At 42.5% G+C, this 18064-nt stretch overlaps 1 protein-coding gene across 1 annotated transcript in view; it reads left to right on the top strand.

Annotated features, from left to right (window-relative positions):
* The window catches only part of LOC104028907 (inositol polyphosphate-5-phosphatase A), a 263385-nt gene that overhangs the window by 179543 nt on the left and 65778 nt on the right, over window positions 1-18064 (top strand). The window contains exon 9 of the mRNA XM_075717613.1: window positions 3362-3446. Within this exon, the coding sequence (XP_075573728.1) occupies window positions 3362-3446 (85 nt within the window). The remainder of the gene's footprint in view (window positions 1-3361; window positions 3447-18064) is intronic.

The following is an 18064-nucleotide window of genomic DNA, read 5'->3' as shown; positions in this document are numbered from 1 at the left end:
CTGTAATCTGAAAAGTTTTCTACTTTATTTGCATTCAAGCATCAGATACATCCTGATTGCCAATCATCTCTTGATCGTGACCTGCACAGGTCACAACAAGCACCACAGCTAGTTAAGACATTGATGATTTTTTGTTAGCTCCTGCATACGGAGTTGTGGAAGTGAAATATTTGTAGCTTCTCTACAGTCATGAAATTTTTACCCGAGTTGCCTGTTTTGTCACAAGCTATTTAGAAAAGTTGTACAGGAAGGAATAGAGCCTTAAAGTACGTTGAAGCCCTTTGGGCTAATCTGGTAGTCAGCAAGTACAAGTTAGAGGAAATGACACTAGGTCCTCCCACTAAAAACATAAGATTAATGCTGGTGACATAGGTTGGCTGCTTTCTTTTTATATGATTCAGATTTATCACTCCATTGACTGATTTATGGCAACATTTTTAAAGGATTATTTGATTCATGGTTAAAGGAAGGGTATTGTTATAGAAACAAATAGCAAAGTAGAATAACACAGATTTTGGAGCCTTCCTAATTCATTTACAAGCACTCGTTCTTGTTAAAAAAAAAAAAAAATTGTCTTCTGGGTTCTCATTTACTTGTACACATGATGAACTGTGTATGTTTGTGACTTAGAACGTGGAAACAAGAGGAGTGGAACACTTTTGTTTAGCTTTTGCTCCAGTCCTAACACCTTTGCTGCGTGTCCTTGGTCCTGGCAAGACTCAGTGTTTTGCAGTACTCGATTTCTGTCCAGGTCCCCCCGCTGCCGGATGTTTTTCCTGCATGTTCCTGGGGGAGGAAATATTGCCGTACTCTTCTTTATTGCTGTCTCCTTTGCTAACTTGGAGTCTGACTCTAAAAGCACAATCAAGAAGATTAGTTCTCATGCCATTGATTCAGTGCAATTGTAGGCACCAGTAAGTATTTCAAAATAGAGCTATCACAGTACCAAATTGCTGAAATAATTCTAAGATTTGGGAACTCTTGAACTAATAATAAAATCCATTGGCAAGGACAGTAGGTTACATACATGTATTAAGTTGAGTCATTTAAAGCGTATTTTATTGTTAGGTATCCCAGATCATTTAATAAGTACGTAAATGCGTATATCCCTTGCTGTAGCACTGTTGGTAGTTTTACTGTACACCTAAATTTCCCCACCTGTGAAAAGGAGATATGTCAGAAGCCACTTAAAGCATCATTCCTGAGAAGTAATGTTTGGGCTATTTTACTTCAGTCTGTCATGAGACACTCTTTCTAAAATGTCCAACAAGACAAACTACAAGGGGAGCAACTGGTTAAAATGAACAGTTTTAAAGCTGGCATTGATCTGTATGCAAATCATGTTTAAATCAGGTAATGTTCAAGACTATGAAATGACTGAATTTAATTAATTGATCAGAAGCAGACTAATCAGCTGTTTTGTTCATCAGTTAGGAGACATTTTAACTAGCTATTTTTGGAATAGTCTGTTTATTTGGAAAATCTGTCTTTGCGTAATACAATCACAGGCATCATTCTCATGATATCAATTTGTTTTAAGAGGCCTTCTCTGGACCTTGATGTCATTCCTGCAATATCTGTCATTTCTTTGTCAGCAGTAAATGGCAATGAGCAAAGCCAAAACTAAGATATGAATCAGGAAAGTTGGCAAAGCAAAATCAGTTTTTCTTATGTGTAAGTTGCATATCAGATTTTGCAATGATAGTGTTAGCAAATTGTGGTAATGTAAATGGTTTAACTTTTAAGTTCTCATTTTCCTTTAATGTGCCGTGAGGGCACTAATCAAACTAATGTTATGTACAGGTCAAGAGTGACAGGTTTTTCTCAGTGCTTGCTGGGAGCTGACAATAGGCAGTATTTATTAACAGTACCTGCGATAATTTGTCAGCTGAATGGAGGATTTGGAGATTTTCATACCAGAAAAGGATAAGTCTTTGCAAGAGATTTTGCTTCAAATGATCACTGCCTTAGGTCCAATGCACATTAATTTTTCCATAGAATAACATTCCTTATGTAATAGATTACTGTTGACTAAAAATGTGAGATGTTTTTAAGAGGAGAAGCAGTATCTCACTGTAAATCCAGTGTTGTATCTTTCTGTATAGCTTTGAAAAGTATAAATGGATGTAACATATTAAAACTTTTAAAGCCATTTGAAATGAATGCCTCCTTGCTGGGCAGCATTGTTCCAGGAATCCTACTTACTGCGCGTGACTTTACAATCCTTTACCCATCTGTGTGGGTCCCTGCCTCTGGCTCAGTTGGGGTTTCTGGCGTCGTTAACGCTTACATGTTTATGTATTCCCAAAGGTACATAGTGTATTGCCTTGCACTTGTTCCTTATTTCTTGTGCTTGTACATCTAGTACACCATTGCAGGGGTTTGTGCGTTTTGTCTCTGTATATTCTTTGTAGCTGTAGCAGTCACATTTCAGGTTTTTCATACCTTCCTCAGCTACTGATAGGAAATTCATTGTATCGATTCCTGTTTGGAAATTAAGTGTGAATCGGTGGATTTCCAAATGCCAGAATCTCCGGAAGCATGTAAAATTGCACATTGGTAGGAGTACCAGACAATTGTTGCTAATAATAGATAAGCTAGTAACATAATAACAAATTTTAATAATACAAGATTTGAAAGATGAACAGTAACGCCTTATCTCCCTGTTTAGTACTGAGCAAAGGCTTGAGAAAAAAGTCAATCTTCACTCCGTATCTGGAAAGATCACCTTTTAGGCGTTAGCTACAATCTCAGTAAAAATCTGCTTTGAACAAAAGAGAGAACTGTCTTTCAGAGAACTGTAACTGAGCCAGGAAAAACCTCTCCCAGTTGTGATGATTAATGTTTAGGCCTAACATGTCACTTTCTTAGAGTACTAACAAGTGCTGGTAAACATTATGATCACAATCTTACAGATTAGTAAACTCAAAGGTAGACATACTCTGAACTCGCTGCTAATTTGGGATTCGTAGCTCTTAGTTGCCCAGCCCAAAGCCATCTACTTAAAATTTCAAAGGTGTGGAGTACCTGCATGATGCCCTCAAGCTTCTGCGATGCCCAAATGCCAATTCTGCCTTATTGGTACTAACTGCTGCAAACTTGCTTTCCTCCAAATTGCTCTTTCAGCCAGACAGGGGAAATCAAATGCATTATTTTACTGGGGTTGGAGGTAGAACTGCCTAAGCAAGGAAAATCAGCCCCAAAACATGGTTAATATATTGATCCACTATAAACTGGTAGTTTTGATCGTTCCAATAATTATTTCTGAGATTGTGCTTAGAAGATAAGCTGTGTATTTGTGCATCCTTGCATATATGTAAAGCTGAATGAAAGGTTTGTTTTGTTTTGTTTTGTTTTCCAGAATCATAGATCAGCGGTTTGAGAAAGTTTCGTATTTTGTCTTTGGAGATTTCAACTTTAGACTGGATGCCAAAGCAGTAGTAGAGGTAGGACTTTTATTTTTCTTCTGTTGTAGACCCTACCAGGTTTTATTTCTCAAGTATTTTTTTTGTGTGGAAAAGCTAAAAGTGACTTAACAAACTAATCTTAATATTGACATGAGACTTGGCTAAGAATACTTTTAAAAGGAACATCTGACAGGTAACTAAAAACCACTGTTGTGAATCTGCTGAAGCAATTAAGAAAAACACAGCTGACGTGCTGCATTTCATTTCAGTAGTAGCGTGTAAAGTGAATATCAGCCGTAGATGCCAGTGGACTGCAGAGTCCATGCCACCTCTTCATGGTCCTGTGTATAGAAAGGCGAAAATGTGGGTACCCGAGGAAGACGAGACCTGGAGCCTTCACAGTGCGTGCGGGAGTCTCTTCCTTTGGCAGGCATGCAGATTCCTTGTTTGAAATCTCTTTGGGCTTCAGCACAGGATACCACATTTCTGTTGTATGTTTGTGACTTTTGCCATATGTTTATAGCTCGCAGTGAATCTCACAATCATTAACTGCAAGTGGAGTAAGTGCTTGTTTATATTTCTACTCGGGGAGGGGGGAAGAGAGACATTTCCTAAATGTCTGTGATAGAACTCCACGCTCTAGAAATACAAGCAGACGTTTGTGCAAACCTTTGTGACGGTAGCATCTCAGTGTGGAAGGGTGGCTGGAAGATTTGTATAAATCTTGCCAAAAAGAATGCAGTAAACCTTTTTCATCGTGAGTTGAGATTACCTTGACTTTACTGCTAAAGCTCAGCTCCAGGTAATATGGGGTCAGAAATAATACCCAGGTTGAAAACCAATCTAATATCATGGTTTTCCCACTTTAATTCTCAGAGATGCTGTAGTGTCTTTTTGGTGTCCTTGAGGATAGGCATGTATCTTCTAAAGCAAAAGCTTTTATTTTGTAAATCAAGCAGTGAGAAGTAAGTGGCCTGTGTGTCAGAGGCTGGCTACCCGTCGTACAGGTGCGGTGCAGTTCTCCTTCCTTAAGTGATGATCAGTCCTTCATCTGTTGAAAAACAGGAGTTTGACATTACAGCACTGTGTGTGTAGCTAATAACTTCCTTCTTGGAATCCTTTATGCATTGCAGTTGTTTAACCACCAAACTTAAAGCATAATTGAAATGAAATTCAAGTCACTGATTCAGAATATGCCGCTCTTACTGCATATGTTAAGGACTAAATCCTGCTCTGCCACACGGCGGTTACCATAGTTATCATCAATGTTTATAGATCACTTGTTTTTGAAATATTATGCCTGTGTTTTTTTATTCACTAGTGGTGCGATAGTAGTATTGAGAATGCTCCTGTCTGAGAACACCTCTATCAATCACGCTGCAGCAGAATTATCTCCTACACCCAGTACTGATGAAGGGCGCTATAAGTTTTTCCTAACTTACTAACTGCCTAGCAGTCTGCCCGATTGAAACTGCAGAGAATGCTTGCTTTATTACCAAGAGGTTGAGATTCCTACGTTTATATCTGTGAGCTTCAAAGTGATCCACTTCTAACAAAATAACGTCATTAACCATAGATGATGCACACTGAGTGAACTGCACAACAGGCAGTAAGAGCACAGGTGATTCTTAGTCCTGACAACAGGACTTTTCGTCTTATGAATGCTTTACCAAGGTCAATTAATGTTGTTGCATATGAGCACTCAAGGTGTAATTTGAAGATGAATCAAATTCATTTACCCATTCTTCCTAGATAAGGTGCATGTGTGAGTGTAAAAAGCAGTAGAATAATACATATTTTCTGTTGCTTTTTTTGAGAAGTAGCATACCCCATTAACCAGAACTTCACCCAGCTACTTTGCAACATTAATTGAACATAATTAAAATTGATCTAGAAACTTCCACTTGTAATTTACATATGCACAGTTAAAGTCATATTAAGTTTGTTTTGTAGACTTCTGCATTTGGTACAGTTTATAAACCAGTATGTCAGATCCAAAAAATTTAAGAAGTGGTTGTCTCATGCAGTTTACTGCACAGAAGTGATAGTACCTGCAGCGTGTCTTTGACAGCATCTTAACACTGGAACAGTAATGAATAAATCAGTAGTAAGCATATAGCACTCTTTTGACAATAAAATCTAGGCTCCTAGGAGACAGATCAGTTTCTAAAGTATAATTTGGAAGGGCAGAGTTACAGGCCCCCTCTAGCAGGAATTAGTCTAGGTAGGACCTGATGGTTTGATTGTATATAAGATCCAATCCCAAATTGCCCCATAAACTAGTTTATAAATGGTGTTTCTCAGCTGTGCCATTTTTGCAGAGCTGGCAGAGGGCAGAGTGTCTTGACCAAGGCCACGCACAACTGGCAGTGGCAGAACAGGAACAAAAATGGCCAAAGGTGCCTGCTTGTCTAAGGCGCAGTGCCAGCCAGCGCGTTAGCCTGCGCTCATGTAGGAACCTCACGCTCCAGAAGATATCCTAGTTCCTTCTGGCATGTTAAACATGCACCTGCGCAAGCTGATATTAACCATTCTTTTAACTGTTCAGCAGTGTAGTTAATACTAGGAATTTTAAGGGTTAATCCATTGACCTGTCATCTTTGTATATACTACTAAATTTATCTCTGCTTTTCTTGCTGACCTTTTGAATTCCCTCTTGAGACCACAATGTGCTGAACGCTTGGACACTAGGATGCTACAAGCAATACATGTGTCATGTGTTGTGGAAATGTAGACTGTGCTTACACCAAACACAAAGAATAAAGTATATTTCTAAAGGATTTCTCAATTAAGCCATAGAAAGGGAGAATCTGAGAGCCGTTTCAAATGTGGAGTCCAGGCACTGAAGTGCAGCGTGCTAAATCAGATGCCAAAAATGTTGTGCTTATTAATTCATAATTAATAGACAATAAATCATTAATATATAATTTATTAAATATCTTATGGGAACCTTAATCTAAAGTCATATTGATTTCCTTGCTAGGAAAATCTGCTTTACTGTTGTTGGAGTAATCCAGGGGGGGATCAATAAAACAGGTAAAGGCTTCTGGCAATTCTGAGATCCATGTGTGCATTAACAAGTGCGTTGTCCGGAGGGATAAACGGGCAAGAAAGAAATAGGACGCCTGTAGCATAACAAGCACAGCAAACACAATTGTTTTATAGTAGATTTCAATTATAGATTGAGCATAATTTGTAGCTTGGCATGATGATGTTCAGAGAAATACCTGCAGCTCATCCATTTAAAGCATTTTAAAGTTGTCCTCAAGCCTGAAAAGGGCCAGTGATAAAGTTCCGATTTAGTCTAGTATTCCTGGGCCGATGTGTGATTCAGAATGCAGGGAGCACGAGAGGACCTGGGAGCACAAGTTTTTTTCCTGAAGTCTCAGACATTTGTATGCTCTGTGTGCGGGGCATCGAGGACACGGGCGTCTCTGCCAGGTCTCGGCCGGTGACGCCCCGTCGTGGCTTGGGCCGCCAGATCTCGTGCGGCGTGCTTGGTGCCAGCCTCTCCTGGGGCAGGCTAAAGCCCCCAGCCACTGTTTGCCTGAAAATAAACATACGGCAGCGTAAATGCTACTAAGAGTTAATTGCAAAGGTTCAGTATTGCCGTAGTAATAAGGCTCAGAAGTTTGTCTTGTAGCTAAACCTTTGGCAAATCGCCGCTCTGGCTCGCTGCATCGACAGGCTGAAGAATAAACGCTGCCTCGGTACTTCGTTACCTGCACACCTGATCAGTGGCGCAGTCCAGTCTCTCAGCTAGTGCCCGCTCCGTCCCAGTCCCGATGCTGTGGGCGCGGGTCTTTGCTCCTCACCCCGTTGAGGACAGCCGCCGCGGGTCTTTGCTCCTCACCCCGTTGAGGACAGCCGCCGCGGGTCTTTGCTCGTCCCCCCGTTGAGGACAGCCGCCGCGGGTCTTTGCTCGTCCCCCCGTTGAGGACAGCCGCCGCGGGTCTTTGCTCGTCCCCCCGTTGAGGACAGCCGCCGCGGGTCTTTGCTCCTCACCCCGTTGAGGACAGCCGCCGCGGGTCTTTGCTCGTCCCCCCGTTGAGGACAGCCGCCGCGGGTCTTTGCTCGTCCCCCCGTTGAGGACAGCCGCCGCGGGTCTTTGCTCCTCACCCCGTTGAGGACAGCCGCCGCGGGTCTTTGCTCGTCCCCCCGTTGAGGACAGCCGCCGCGGGTCTTTGCTCGTCCCCCCGTTGAGGACAGCCGCCGCGGGTCTTTGCTCGTCCCCCCGTTGAGGACAGCCGCCGCGGGTCTTTGCTCGTCCCCCCGTTGAGGACAGCCGCCGCGGGTCTTTGCTCGTCCCCCCGTTGAGGACAGCCGCCGCGGGTCTTTGCTCGTCCCCCCGTTGAGGACAGCCGCCGCGGGTCTTTGCTCGTCCCCCCGTTGAGGACAGCCGCCGCGGGTCTTTGCTCCTCACCCCGTTGAGGACAGCCGCCGCGGGTCTTTGCTCCTCACCCCGTTGAGGACAGCCGCCGCGGGTCTTTGCTCGTCCCCCCGTTGAGGACAGCCGCCGCGGGTCTTTGCTCGTCCCCCCGTTGAGGACAGCCGCCGCGGGTCTTTGCTCCTCACCCCGTTGAGGACAGCCGCCGCGGGTCTTTGCTCGTCCCCCCGTTGAGGACAGCCGCCGCGGGTCTTTGCTCGTCCCCCCGTTGAGGACAGCCGCCGCGGGTCTTTGCTCCTCACCCCGTTGAGGACAGCCGCCGCGGGTCTTTGCTCCTCACCCCATTGAGGACAGCCGCCGCGGGTCTTTGCTCCTCACCCCGTTGAGGACAGCCACCACGGGTCTTTGCTCCTCACCCCGTTGAGGACAGCCGCCGCGGCTGCGCTCGCCGGGGGCACAGCAGGCTGCCGGTGCCGGGCCGCGGAGGGGAGCTGGGCTGCCAGCCCTGGCCCCGGCCGAGCTCACTCCAGCGCCTCTGCCTCGGGGCAGGGTTTAGGGGACCCTGTTCTGCGCCTGGCACTCTGACTTGACTTGCTTCTGTCAATGTGCGGTTTAAATTCTTGGAGAGTTTTCTGTCAGGTTTTGTTGGGTGGGTGCGGACGGGGAGCTGCGTGGCGAGGAGCGGGGAAAGCTCTGGTCCGCCTGCTGCGTTCAGCTTCGAGCACCTGCCTGGCTCGGGGGAGACGCCTTTCCTCCTGAACAGGACGCCTCTGGGCTAACGCGCCGGCGGATTTGTAATGGCCAAGCGCTAATGCTGAGGGAGCATGAGTGAACCTCCTTAACGCACACCCTAACACAGGTTAGCTCCTGACCTGCTGCGCTTGCGTCAGCGGGGCCGGATCCTGACACATCCTGCTGGGTCTGCGTAGCTGAGCTGTGCGGTCAGTCCCTCCCCGTAAGGGAGATAAACGCCACTGTTCTGTTGTTGTAAGACATCCCGAAAATCTTGTGTTGGCAGTCTGGCCTCGTAGAAGGCACCACCTTTTTGAAGATCCATTGCAGACCCGCTCAGGCCAGCACATTACGGACGCTTCTGCACTGCGGCGTGCGATACGTCTTGCTGGCGCTCCATTCATTCAGTGCTAAACATCTTCAGTTCAGCATCCTTCATGCTGGACGTGTTTCCAAAAATAAACCTTGGAAGCAGGAAATGTATTTAGTAAGGCAATACGTACAAAAGAAAGATTTACATTTCCTCAGGTTTTGATCATTTTAAGGTATGCTCTAAGGCCTTAATTTTTTTTTCTGATGGTCAGCTAAATTCAGTTAATCCTACATGTGCACAGTTGGCTGAATATTTTGCTGGTGTTTAAATTCCAAGATTTGCCTACAGTATTTTTTTTTTTTTAATGCTAGCTTTTTTGGGGTGGTACAGCATTCTAATTATTGCCCACTCCTTCCAGGTATCTTCCAGCATATCTATTCCCAGCGTGTTATGGAACTGTTTACAACATACACAAAACTACTATAAACTTTTATATTAGTTTGACTATGAATTCTAGTATCTGTCAGCTTCTCTGCAATGTCTCTAACACAGGTATTGTAACAGCATTTCATAGAAACATGAATTTGTGATGTTTCTTTGCGTAGAGGATGGTTCTCCGATAATTTTTCGAGAAGCTGTGCTCTCCCTGTGTTTTAAAGATAATACAGATAGGTCACTGTAATCATTGCAGTTACCAGAAATACATTGCAACTTTAGAGTACTGTGTGAGCCAAAGGGATTTCTTCTATTTCTGGAAAAATTGTCTTCTAAAATTGAATTGAAAGGAGATTTGATGAGGTGACTTTAAAGAAATCTGCGGCAGCAGTGAGGTATACTGCAGGCTGAAGTTGAAGAATATTCCAGAAATTTAAAAATTATTATGAGTTGGTGTTTTGTTTTTTCAAAAAATGTAATAAGGTAAATGCTTGGAGGTTCTGAAATTAAACAAGTCTAGTTGGCTGTCAACTTAGTAAAACTAGGATACTAAAATCTGTGAAGCACGTTAAGGGTAAGAAGGGAACTGAAGTTTGTGGAGGGATAGATGAGGGGGTTTATTACATAGAACTGAGGAGGACATGTTCTTTTTGTTCGATATGAGAAATTAAAGAAATGAAGTTACTGTGAGTGAATGTGTGGAAGAAGTGAGTTAATTCTCTTCTGTCGGTCCCTGAGAGCAAGCAGCTTATCACCTGCTGTGGCTGCTGTAGAGCACACAGCGTTTCATGCCGCGATGGGTCCAGGGCCATTCTCATCTCCACTTTTACCATTATATAGATATATTTAATTTTTTTTTTATTGAAACAACCTACTATCTGTAAACTCTACACACTTGCTAGTGTAAATGTGGAAGCAGAATTGTTCCCATAAATCTCTCCTTGCCTCCTCATTCACATGGATCTATGGCAGTGCAAGTGGGAGGGTCGTGACCCCGTCAGTAAATTTGTGGGGCTGCCTACGCACCGGCGTCCCGCGCAGGCTGTCATTTTGTGTCCTTAAAATGCAGAGGTGCCCTTTCCCGTTTGTTTGTGAGAGCAGATGTTTAAAAATAAAAGAGAGTTCCCATTCTCGCTCGCCCAAGCGCTTTGCTGGAACTTGGTGGCTGGTGCGGTGCATCAGTCAGGAGCCGCCTCCTCTCACTATCTCCCAGCACCAGCCCAGAGCATCTCAGCTCACGGCTTCGGCTGTGATCATGGGTGGAAATACTGCTCCTTCTGTTCCTCTGTCGCAGTGAGTCAGTTTACCAGTCTTTATTTAAATCACCATTCAAGTGTTAGTGAGTCTAGACCAAGGAAGAGTATTTTTGCTGTCAGCTGGCCGTAGTAACAGTCTGTATTAATCTTTGAGAATTACTGTATTTTCATATTTTAAAAAAAACTAGTTACCCATTGAAACGCTTACCTATAAATCTTCCTCATCCTATTTGTCCATCTTAGGAAAGTACAGTCAGGCTTAATAAACTGGGCTTGTTTTGACTGTTTTGGAATAAAAACCTGTTTCTGGCTGAGACTGCTGATTCAAAGGTCTCTTAAAGTTCCTTGCACTTCCAAGTAAAGGAGGAGGATAATTGTGTGCTCCTCAATTCCAAGAATTGCAACTCACAAATATAAAGTTCAGTATGCAAACCATAGGTCTTCAGGAGAAAGTCATATTAATACAAAATCTATTTGCTCGAGGTAAATGATAGCCTTCACTGGTATCCAGAAAAAACGGTTTTCATTTTTCCCTCACTAAAGGACATTTTGTTAGGGTTGATAGTAACTTGGTAAGCTGGAGAGGGATGAAGTGTATTATATATGAACATTTATAAAGGTAGCAACAGAAATGCTGTTTCGGGATTCCAGTCATTTTGGCTTACGAAAAGCTTTCAAGCTTTATGTGCGGAATAAGAAGCAAAGTCCTTGTCTTAAAACTAGGAATTCATGCTTGTACGCCTACCCAATCTACTTAATGTGTTACATTCGACCAGGATACTTCCTTTCTAGACTTCTGCCAAGCAGCTATTTGATAAGCCATAACTGGAATTGCTGATTAAATGCTTTTTAAAAGGTAATAATTGCTCATAAAGGAGTTGCATATCTAGCTCCATCATTCACTTGCATTGTGCCTCTCTGCCACCTCTGACCATTTGACTTTACATTGTCTAGTAAAAGAGGAACAGCTTCATTCTAGCATGACTTTTTAGCTCCTACCATATTGCTGATGCTACAGTGAATCACATAATTTTCATTTGGTCATACAGTCCTGGCACAGTAAGGTCTTTCGTTTTCAAGAAGACAGTGGTGGCATCGTATCTATTTATCAAGAGTGCTTGTGCCAGCAAAACTTCAAGGAGCACTCCCTGTTACTGCTGTGATGTGTTCGTCTACAAAACATGGACCTCCTCCGCTAAAACATTTCTCTCTCTCTCTTTTGAACAAACATCTTTTGTTCAAAAAAGAGCTGATAAACAGCTTCTCACGTCTAAGTAAATTATTTAGATCTTACTGAAATCTGAAGACTTATTTTAAGTTGAACTTGTTTCATTACGGAGCCCTGTATTTTGTGCAGTAACTAGGATCTTTGCAAACTCCAGCCAGCAAATGACCCATTAGTAAGTGTCGTGAAAAAGATTAATAGCTAATTAGGCAATTAGCACTGCTTTGGAAACCTGATTCTCAGAGAGGTGGTCAGGCTGTGGGTGGATGTGGAGACTTTATTACCTTCTCATCTTTATAGGTGTGCTTCCCTGAACAAAACCACGTCATCTGGCAGGATGAGGCTCTTGCTGTCTTCTTGCAATATCGGTGTCATCACTAATCACCTGGCTGTCTCGTCAGACAGAAATGTGTGTGTGTGTGTATTTTTTTCAACTGAGTATTATTTGCAGAAGATGCTTTGAATACATCAGGAAAAGTGTATGTAAGAATTGCACATTCTTGTTACAAACACAGCGGTCATATCTTTTTTTAAAATTCTGATTTTTCTTGCTTTTACAAGTGAGCGAGCATTCAGGAGAAATTAGTAATGCTTAATTTTATTTAAAAGTACTGACATAGCATAAAGAAGTAAGTGTATATAGTTGTGGGCATACGCAATTCTGCCTCCCTATCCAAAACCAAACTAGACATTGTTATCTTTTCTAGGCAGTGGTGACATGCAGATGTCTAGACATATACTTTTAAGATCTCAGCTGCATCCATTTAATTCATAGCCAAGTGGTAAGCTCTGTAGGTCCTGCAGAATTCCTCGGCACAGGACAAGTGAACCATCTGCTGCATGACAGTAGTTCTAGACACCGTAACATGGCATCTGAAGCACTAAAGTATTTTTAAATCATGTTCTATATCTTTTTAATATTGTTGTCTTTAACAGTTTATTTTAAGAGTATTTTCAGAAAACAGACTTTGTATGTGACATTTCTCCTAGCTATGACTGTTTTCCTCAGCAATTTCATAAATTAAACCAAAAATTTAGAAACTTTTTTTTTAGTAAATCCATATGATAATGATACTTACTATTTTAAACATTTTATAGTTTCCATAGCTACAAATTTCATGTTTGTTTTCTTATAAACATAATCTACTTTAATGATTTGAAATAATCTGGCGATTTTGGGGTTTGTGACCGCAAATGCCATTCCATTTAGTATGGCAGACAATGTGATTACAATTGGAAAATTATTAAATTGGAAAATGTTTAAAGTGGGGATTATGTAAATTGTGTTCTTTGAAACCATTTCAGCATAGTAATGCACTTGCAGAGAAACACTGCTAAAGGAAAATACAACATTAATGATCACAGAGATTACACAGGGACTGTGTTGGCTGCAGCATTTACAAAATAGCTGATGTTTCAAATCTGTAATGGGGGAACTAGAAGGTATTTTCAGAAATAGAAAAGAACACATATTGGAAAGCTTAGGACATGTGCTCTTTCAAGTTCATGGGTCTTGAATTATGGTTGGAAATCACTAAGTTGGTTTTACTCTTCCAACTAGACTGAACCTGTCTGCTAATGCTGGTTCATACCTTACTTGCATCTTCAAACAGACTGGATCTTCGAACAGACCTAATCATAGAATACAGGTCGTTTAGTTTGGAAGGAGCCTCTTGAGATCTAGTCCCACCCCCTGCTCAAGCAGGCTCACCTAGGTCAGGTTGTACTGGACCGTGTTTGGTTCCGTTTTGAATATCCCTAAGGCTGGAGACTCCACAACCTCCGAGCAACCTGTGCCAGTGCTTGGTCATCCTCAGGGTAGAAAAGTGGTTTCTCATGTTCAGAGGGCACCTCCTGCATTTCCGTTTGTGCCCGTTGCCTCTTGTCCTGTCACTGGGCACCACTGAAAAGAGCCTGGCTCTGTCTTCTCCACTCTTTCCCATCAGGTGCTTATACACATGAATAAGATCCCCCAGAGCCTTCTCCAGGCTGAACAGCCCCAGCTCTCTCAGCCCCTCCTCATATGAAAGATGCTCCAGTCCCTTCGTCATCTTTGTGGTCTTGCTCCGGCCTTTTTGCAGTATGTCCATGTCTCTCTTGTACTGGGGAGTGCAGAACTGGACGCAGTACTCCAGGTGTGGTCTCACCAGTGCTGAGTAGCAGGGTATCATTGTAGTAGCTGCGCATCTGGTTTATGTGAACAGCTGGGGCTGCTGAAAACTTTTCAGTTGGATCCTTTCTCACTGGTAAAATGAAAAGAAGTCTCAAGTATGTAAATGGCATCCCAGCTGTCTGGTGCTAGGCATCAGTAAAACCATTTTAAGGCATGAGGAAGGCCCTTTATAAAAAAAAAAAAATCCTTAGCCTCAAAATGAAAAAGATGGCAGTCTTTCTTTTCACTGCTTTAATTCTGATTTCTCCTTCTGCACATGGAGTAGAATGGGAAAATTAGTAACTGCATAGTGATTTGGTGCTGAAATTGCAGAAGTCTTGGCTCAAATGAGAAATGGGCAATTGCTACAGGAAGCAGAAGTGTGTTTTAAGAAAGAAGGTGAACAGATGACATCCTAAGTACCTCAGTGCATGACAGGCTTGAGAAATGACATGGAGTGGCAGTAGTTGAAAAAGGAAGGAATCTTTCCAGCAACGGGATCAGATGTGGCAGTGAGCTCCCAACTAGTAAGGGCAAGAGCCTGCAAACATCTGAGTGTTGGATTAACTGCCAGGGTAAGGATTCCCTATCTCAGCTCTCAACCATCACTGTGTACCTGGGTGCTGTCTTATCCCAGTCCTGAATTGGTATCTGGATTCTGCCTTTGGGGCCATGGAAAAATACCTTCTGTTTCTCTTTAAGACGTTAATCTTACCTGCAGGTGTGTTCTCCCAGTCTTCTCTCTAGCTCACTCATTCCCTTCCTCTCCATCCCTCTAAAGGTTCTGCCCCCAGTTCCACATCTCCATCTCTCCATTTGCTGGTTGGGATATGGAGAACAGAAACATCTACAACTCTTCTCCTCTTCCTATTTAACAAATACTGAAATTAGGTCTTAAAACAAGAAAGAAAAAGTATATGGAAAAGTAATCTTCTTCTAAATAAGAATATGAGAAAGAATGTGGTCAAGAATTGCTGATGTGAAATTACTGATAGTTTGGATTATGAAGAGTAACTTAAACACCTATGTACCAGTCTGGTGTTTGGGCATATAATTAGATTATTTTATTCTCCTTAGACACACAAAATCTGCAAGAGATGAAACTCATGTCTTGTACACATTTCGTAGTGTATTGTGTGATGCCAGAGTAGATACTGAATATACACATAGCAATAAATATTAATTTTCAGGTCATTTGTGCATGTTTTGAGGCTGATCTCAAACCCTGTTGCTCTGTAGCCATGAGTTGTTGAATGTAGTTGGAAGGGTTGTGAATACTGACGCAATGAAAACTGTCAACAGCTAAGAAACCTGTTTCTACCTATTCTAGGCTTACATCAATGTTGCTAAATCTAATCTGTCTTTCCTCTTCTGCAAGAACTGAAGCTGATTTATGCATCTTTTTAGATCAACAAAAGTGCCATTTCACACACAATGTTTTAACATTGCAGTTACGCCCCTAAGCTGCTCAAAATCTGACTCTCAGACAAAAAAAAAACCTCTTTAGATATTTCTGAGATAAGGTGTCCTTTGGCTGATTGCTGCATTGAAGAATACTTAATTGTGGTAAGTGAGAAAAGAACAGACCCTCTTCCTGTAGCTTTTGCAGCCGGACAAAATAAAGAGGCACAGGTATGCAAATGCTACTGCAAGCAGAACCCTTCTTACAAAGGTAGCAAATTAATTAAAGCTTGGCTAAATGTTGACTGAACAAGGACTATCGGAACCTTGTTATGTCCTATTAAGTCTTTAAATAGTTAGGAAGGAAAGCTTCTAATATAGTGCTACAAATCATGCAAAAGAGCCCTTTTATACATGTGTGAAGGGAATTGTTCTTTCTTTCTCGTGTGCTTCAGTTAATGTGTTCTTTTGCTCTGTAGTGGCTGGTAGTTTAAAACTGTAATAGGGTTCCCTTCTTCCTTCAGTAAAGTCATATTAAACCATCCTTATAAAAGAAAAATTGCATTGCTTTGTTTGTGAGATAAACCTGCATATCAGATCATGTTTTTATTCCAGTTAGGAACGCGTGTAAGATCCTGGATTGGTTTTATCTTCTCAAATAATTCATTGTAAATAACTTTGTCTCATAAAGATTTTAACTTTCATTACAAACTAAACTGATTCTAGGAAATGTTGGAAACAAAGTCCTGCGTAAAATGAAAATGTAATAAAGATTTATTAAATTAAAATTCATAAAACTTCAGGTCTAATAAGGACAGTTTTATTAATGAATGTAAATTGCAGCAACCCATCTGAGGCACCTGCTAAATGTTCATTATAAATTACTTTCATAGACATTGTGATGAGTTTCATATTGTAGCCAGACTTATAAAAGCATGTAGATTGCTTCCCCAAGGGACTGTATATTTACTTAACAGTGTAGTTAATTGCAATTATTTATTTTCCAGTGATTGCAAGTGGCTTCTGCATTAAAGATATATGTGGCTATTAGGAATTATTCAATTACCTCTCTTTTTCTCAGTAGTCTAAGTCGAACCTGAGCTCACATTCCCAGAGGTAAGTCAGTAGTGTATTAACTCAGTATGTTCCTTAGCTTTCTGCTGGGTCCAAAACTCTGTAGTCATAAGTTCTCTTAGCAGAGCTAGCTTGAGAAATACTGATTACCTGTCCCCGCAGCGGATGTTTTGACATCTTCTGTTCCATACTGATGCTGCCACACTTATTGGCAAGATTCATAGGAGGTTAATTAAATTCATCTTCAAAACAACGAGGGGCCAATGAGCCATATCCTCATTGCAATAGTAAATTAAATGATGCAATTGTTTCTACTTCCATCATGGATAAGGGGAGAGATGAGTGAATGAATTGTTCTCTGGCTGCCTCCTCTGGGGCCCTGGAGGGTCTAGTAGCATGTGGTCGTAAACTTGCTTTTAATTTGTGGCTACAGGAAAAGATGACACTGTTATCAGCAGGCAGAGGTCTTGCACAGCATCACGATGTGAAAGATGACACTGTTTAAAAACTAAAAGGAACTCTATTCCCAGTAGGGCTTAGCAGCTCCTCCTGTTTCAGATGCAAATTAATACAAACACGGTTACAGAGCAGAACAGAAAAGATGATACGTTGATCAAATTTGGCACTGCTTGGGCCGTAATTAAAACGTACACAAATACAATTATCTTGTGCTTTCTAATAGGGCTGAGCGTCATTAAACTAATTAATAATGCGGTCTGTAAGCTCGGCTCTGCCGCTGCGATTGTTCAGAGTGTATGTTTGATGCCTTGCGTGGCAGCAACTGGCAGCTGGGAGGCTCAGCTGGCCCCGGCTGACGGCGGGTGACAGCGGTACCAGCAGCGCCTGTCTCCGCACAGCCCGGGCCAGAGCGGGCGGCTGCCACACCTGCCATTCATCACCTAGCTGGCAGGGATGGCGACGGGCAGCACGGGGCCTGAATCCCTCCTCTCCTCGCTGATGGCCGCCTGCTGCCAGGGACATACCCGCTGGCCCGCGGGCCGGCTTTGGGGACGTGCAGGCTTCTGAGGACAGCCTCCATTTCTGAACGGCTCCAGTCCTGTGCACTAAATGACAGGGCAGCGGTGCACGGGGACGAAGGAAGCTCCTGGAGGGCGCGCACCTTTCATCGAGGGCTTGTGGATACCTGTTAGCACAAGGAGTAGCGCTCCTGACAAAGCAGCCAAAATTACCGGAAGAGAGACCTTGCAGCTGTCTTCAGGTTGGCTAGTTCAGGAGGCTGAGACTTCATTCAAATGCACGTAGAAAAATTGTCTTGACAGTGGCGTACGGTTAATACGATACTAATGCCAGGCGCCAGGTATCCGTTCCAACCTTCCCACGTTTAACAATGCTCATCTGTCTGATAGGGCTGCATGTTAGTTTCTGCTCGATGATGTACTCATTAAGAAACAGGTCCTGAGATTTGTTTGCCAAACCTTTTGACAGTGCCCAGGGTCTTGCACCTGTAACACGTGGAGCATCTGAGTCGGAATACAGGAAGCACTTCGTTGCGTGCTTATCTTTAAGTGTTAGCAATCGATAGTGTTAAGTCACAGCAAGAGGACTCATCGTATTGCAGGGACTGTAGCCAGAAAAACACACATATAACTAACCATTAATAATATCCTGACTTGAAAATTATTTTTATAAAAGCAGGTGTAATTTGAATAATTAAATGGAGT

The sequence above is a fragment of the Pelecanus crispus genome, chromosome 10 (assembly GCF_030463565.1).
Source record: "Pelecanus crispus isolate bPelCri1 chromosome 10, bPelCri1.pri, whole genome shotgun sequence".
Taxonomy (NCBI): Eukaryota; Metazoa; Chordata; class Aves; order Pelecaniformes; family Pelecanidae; genus Pelecanus; species Pelecanus crispus.
This window is presented reverse-complemented; position numbering and strand designations above follow the sequence as displayed.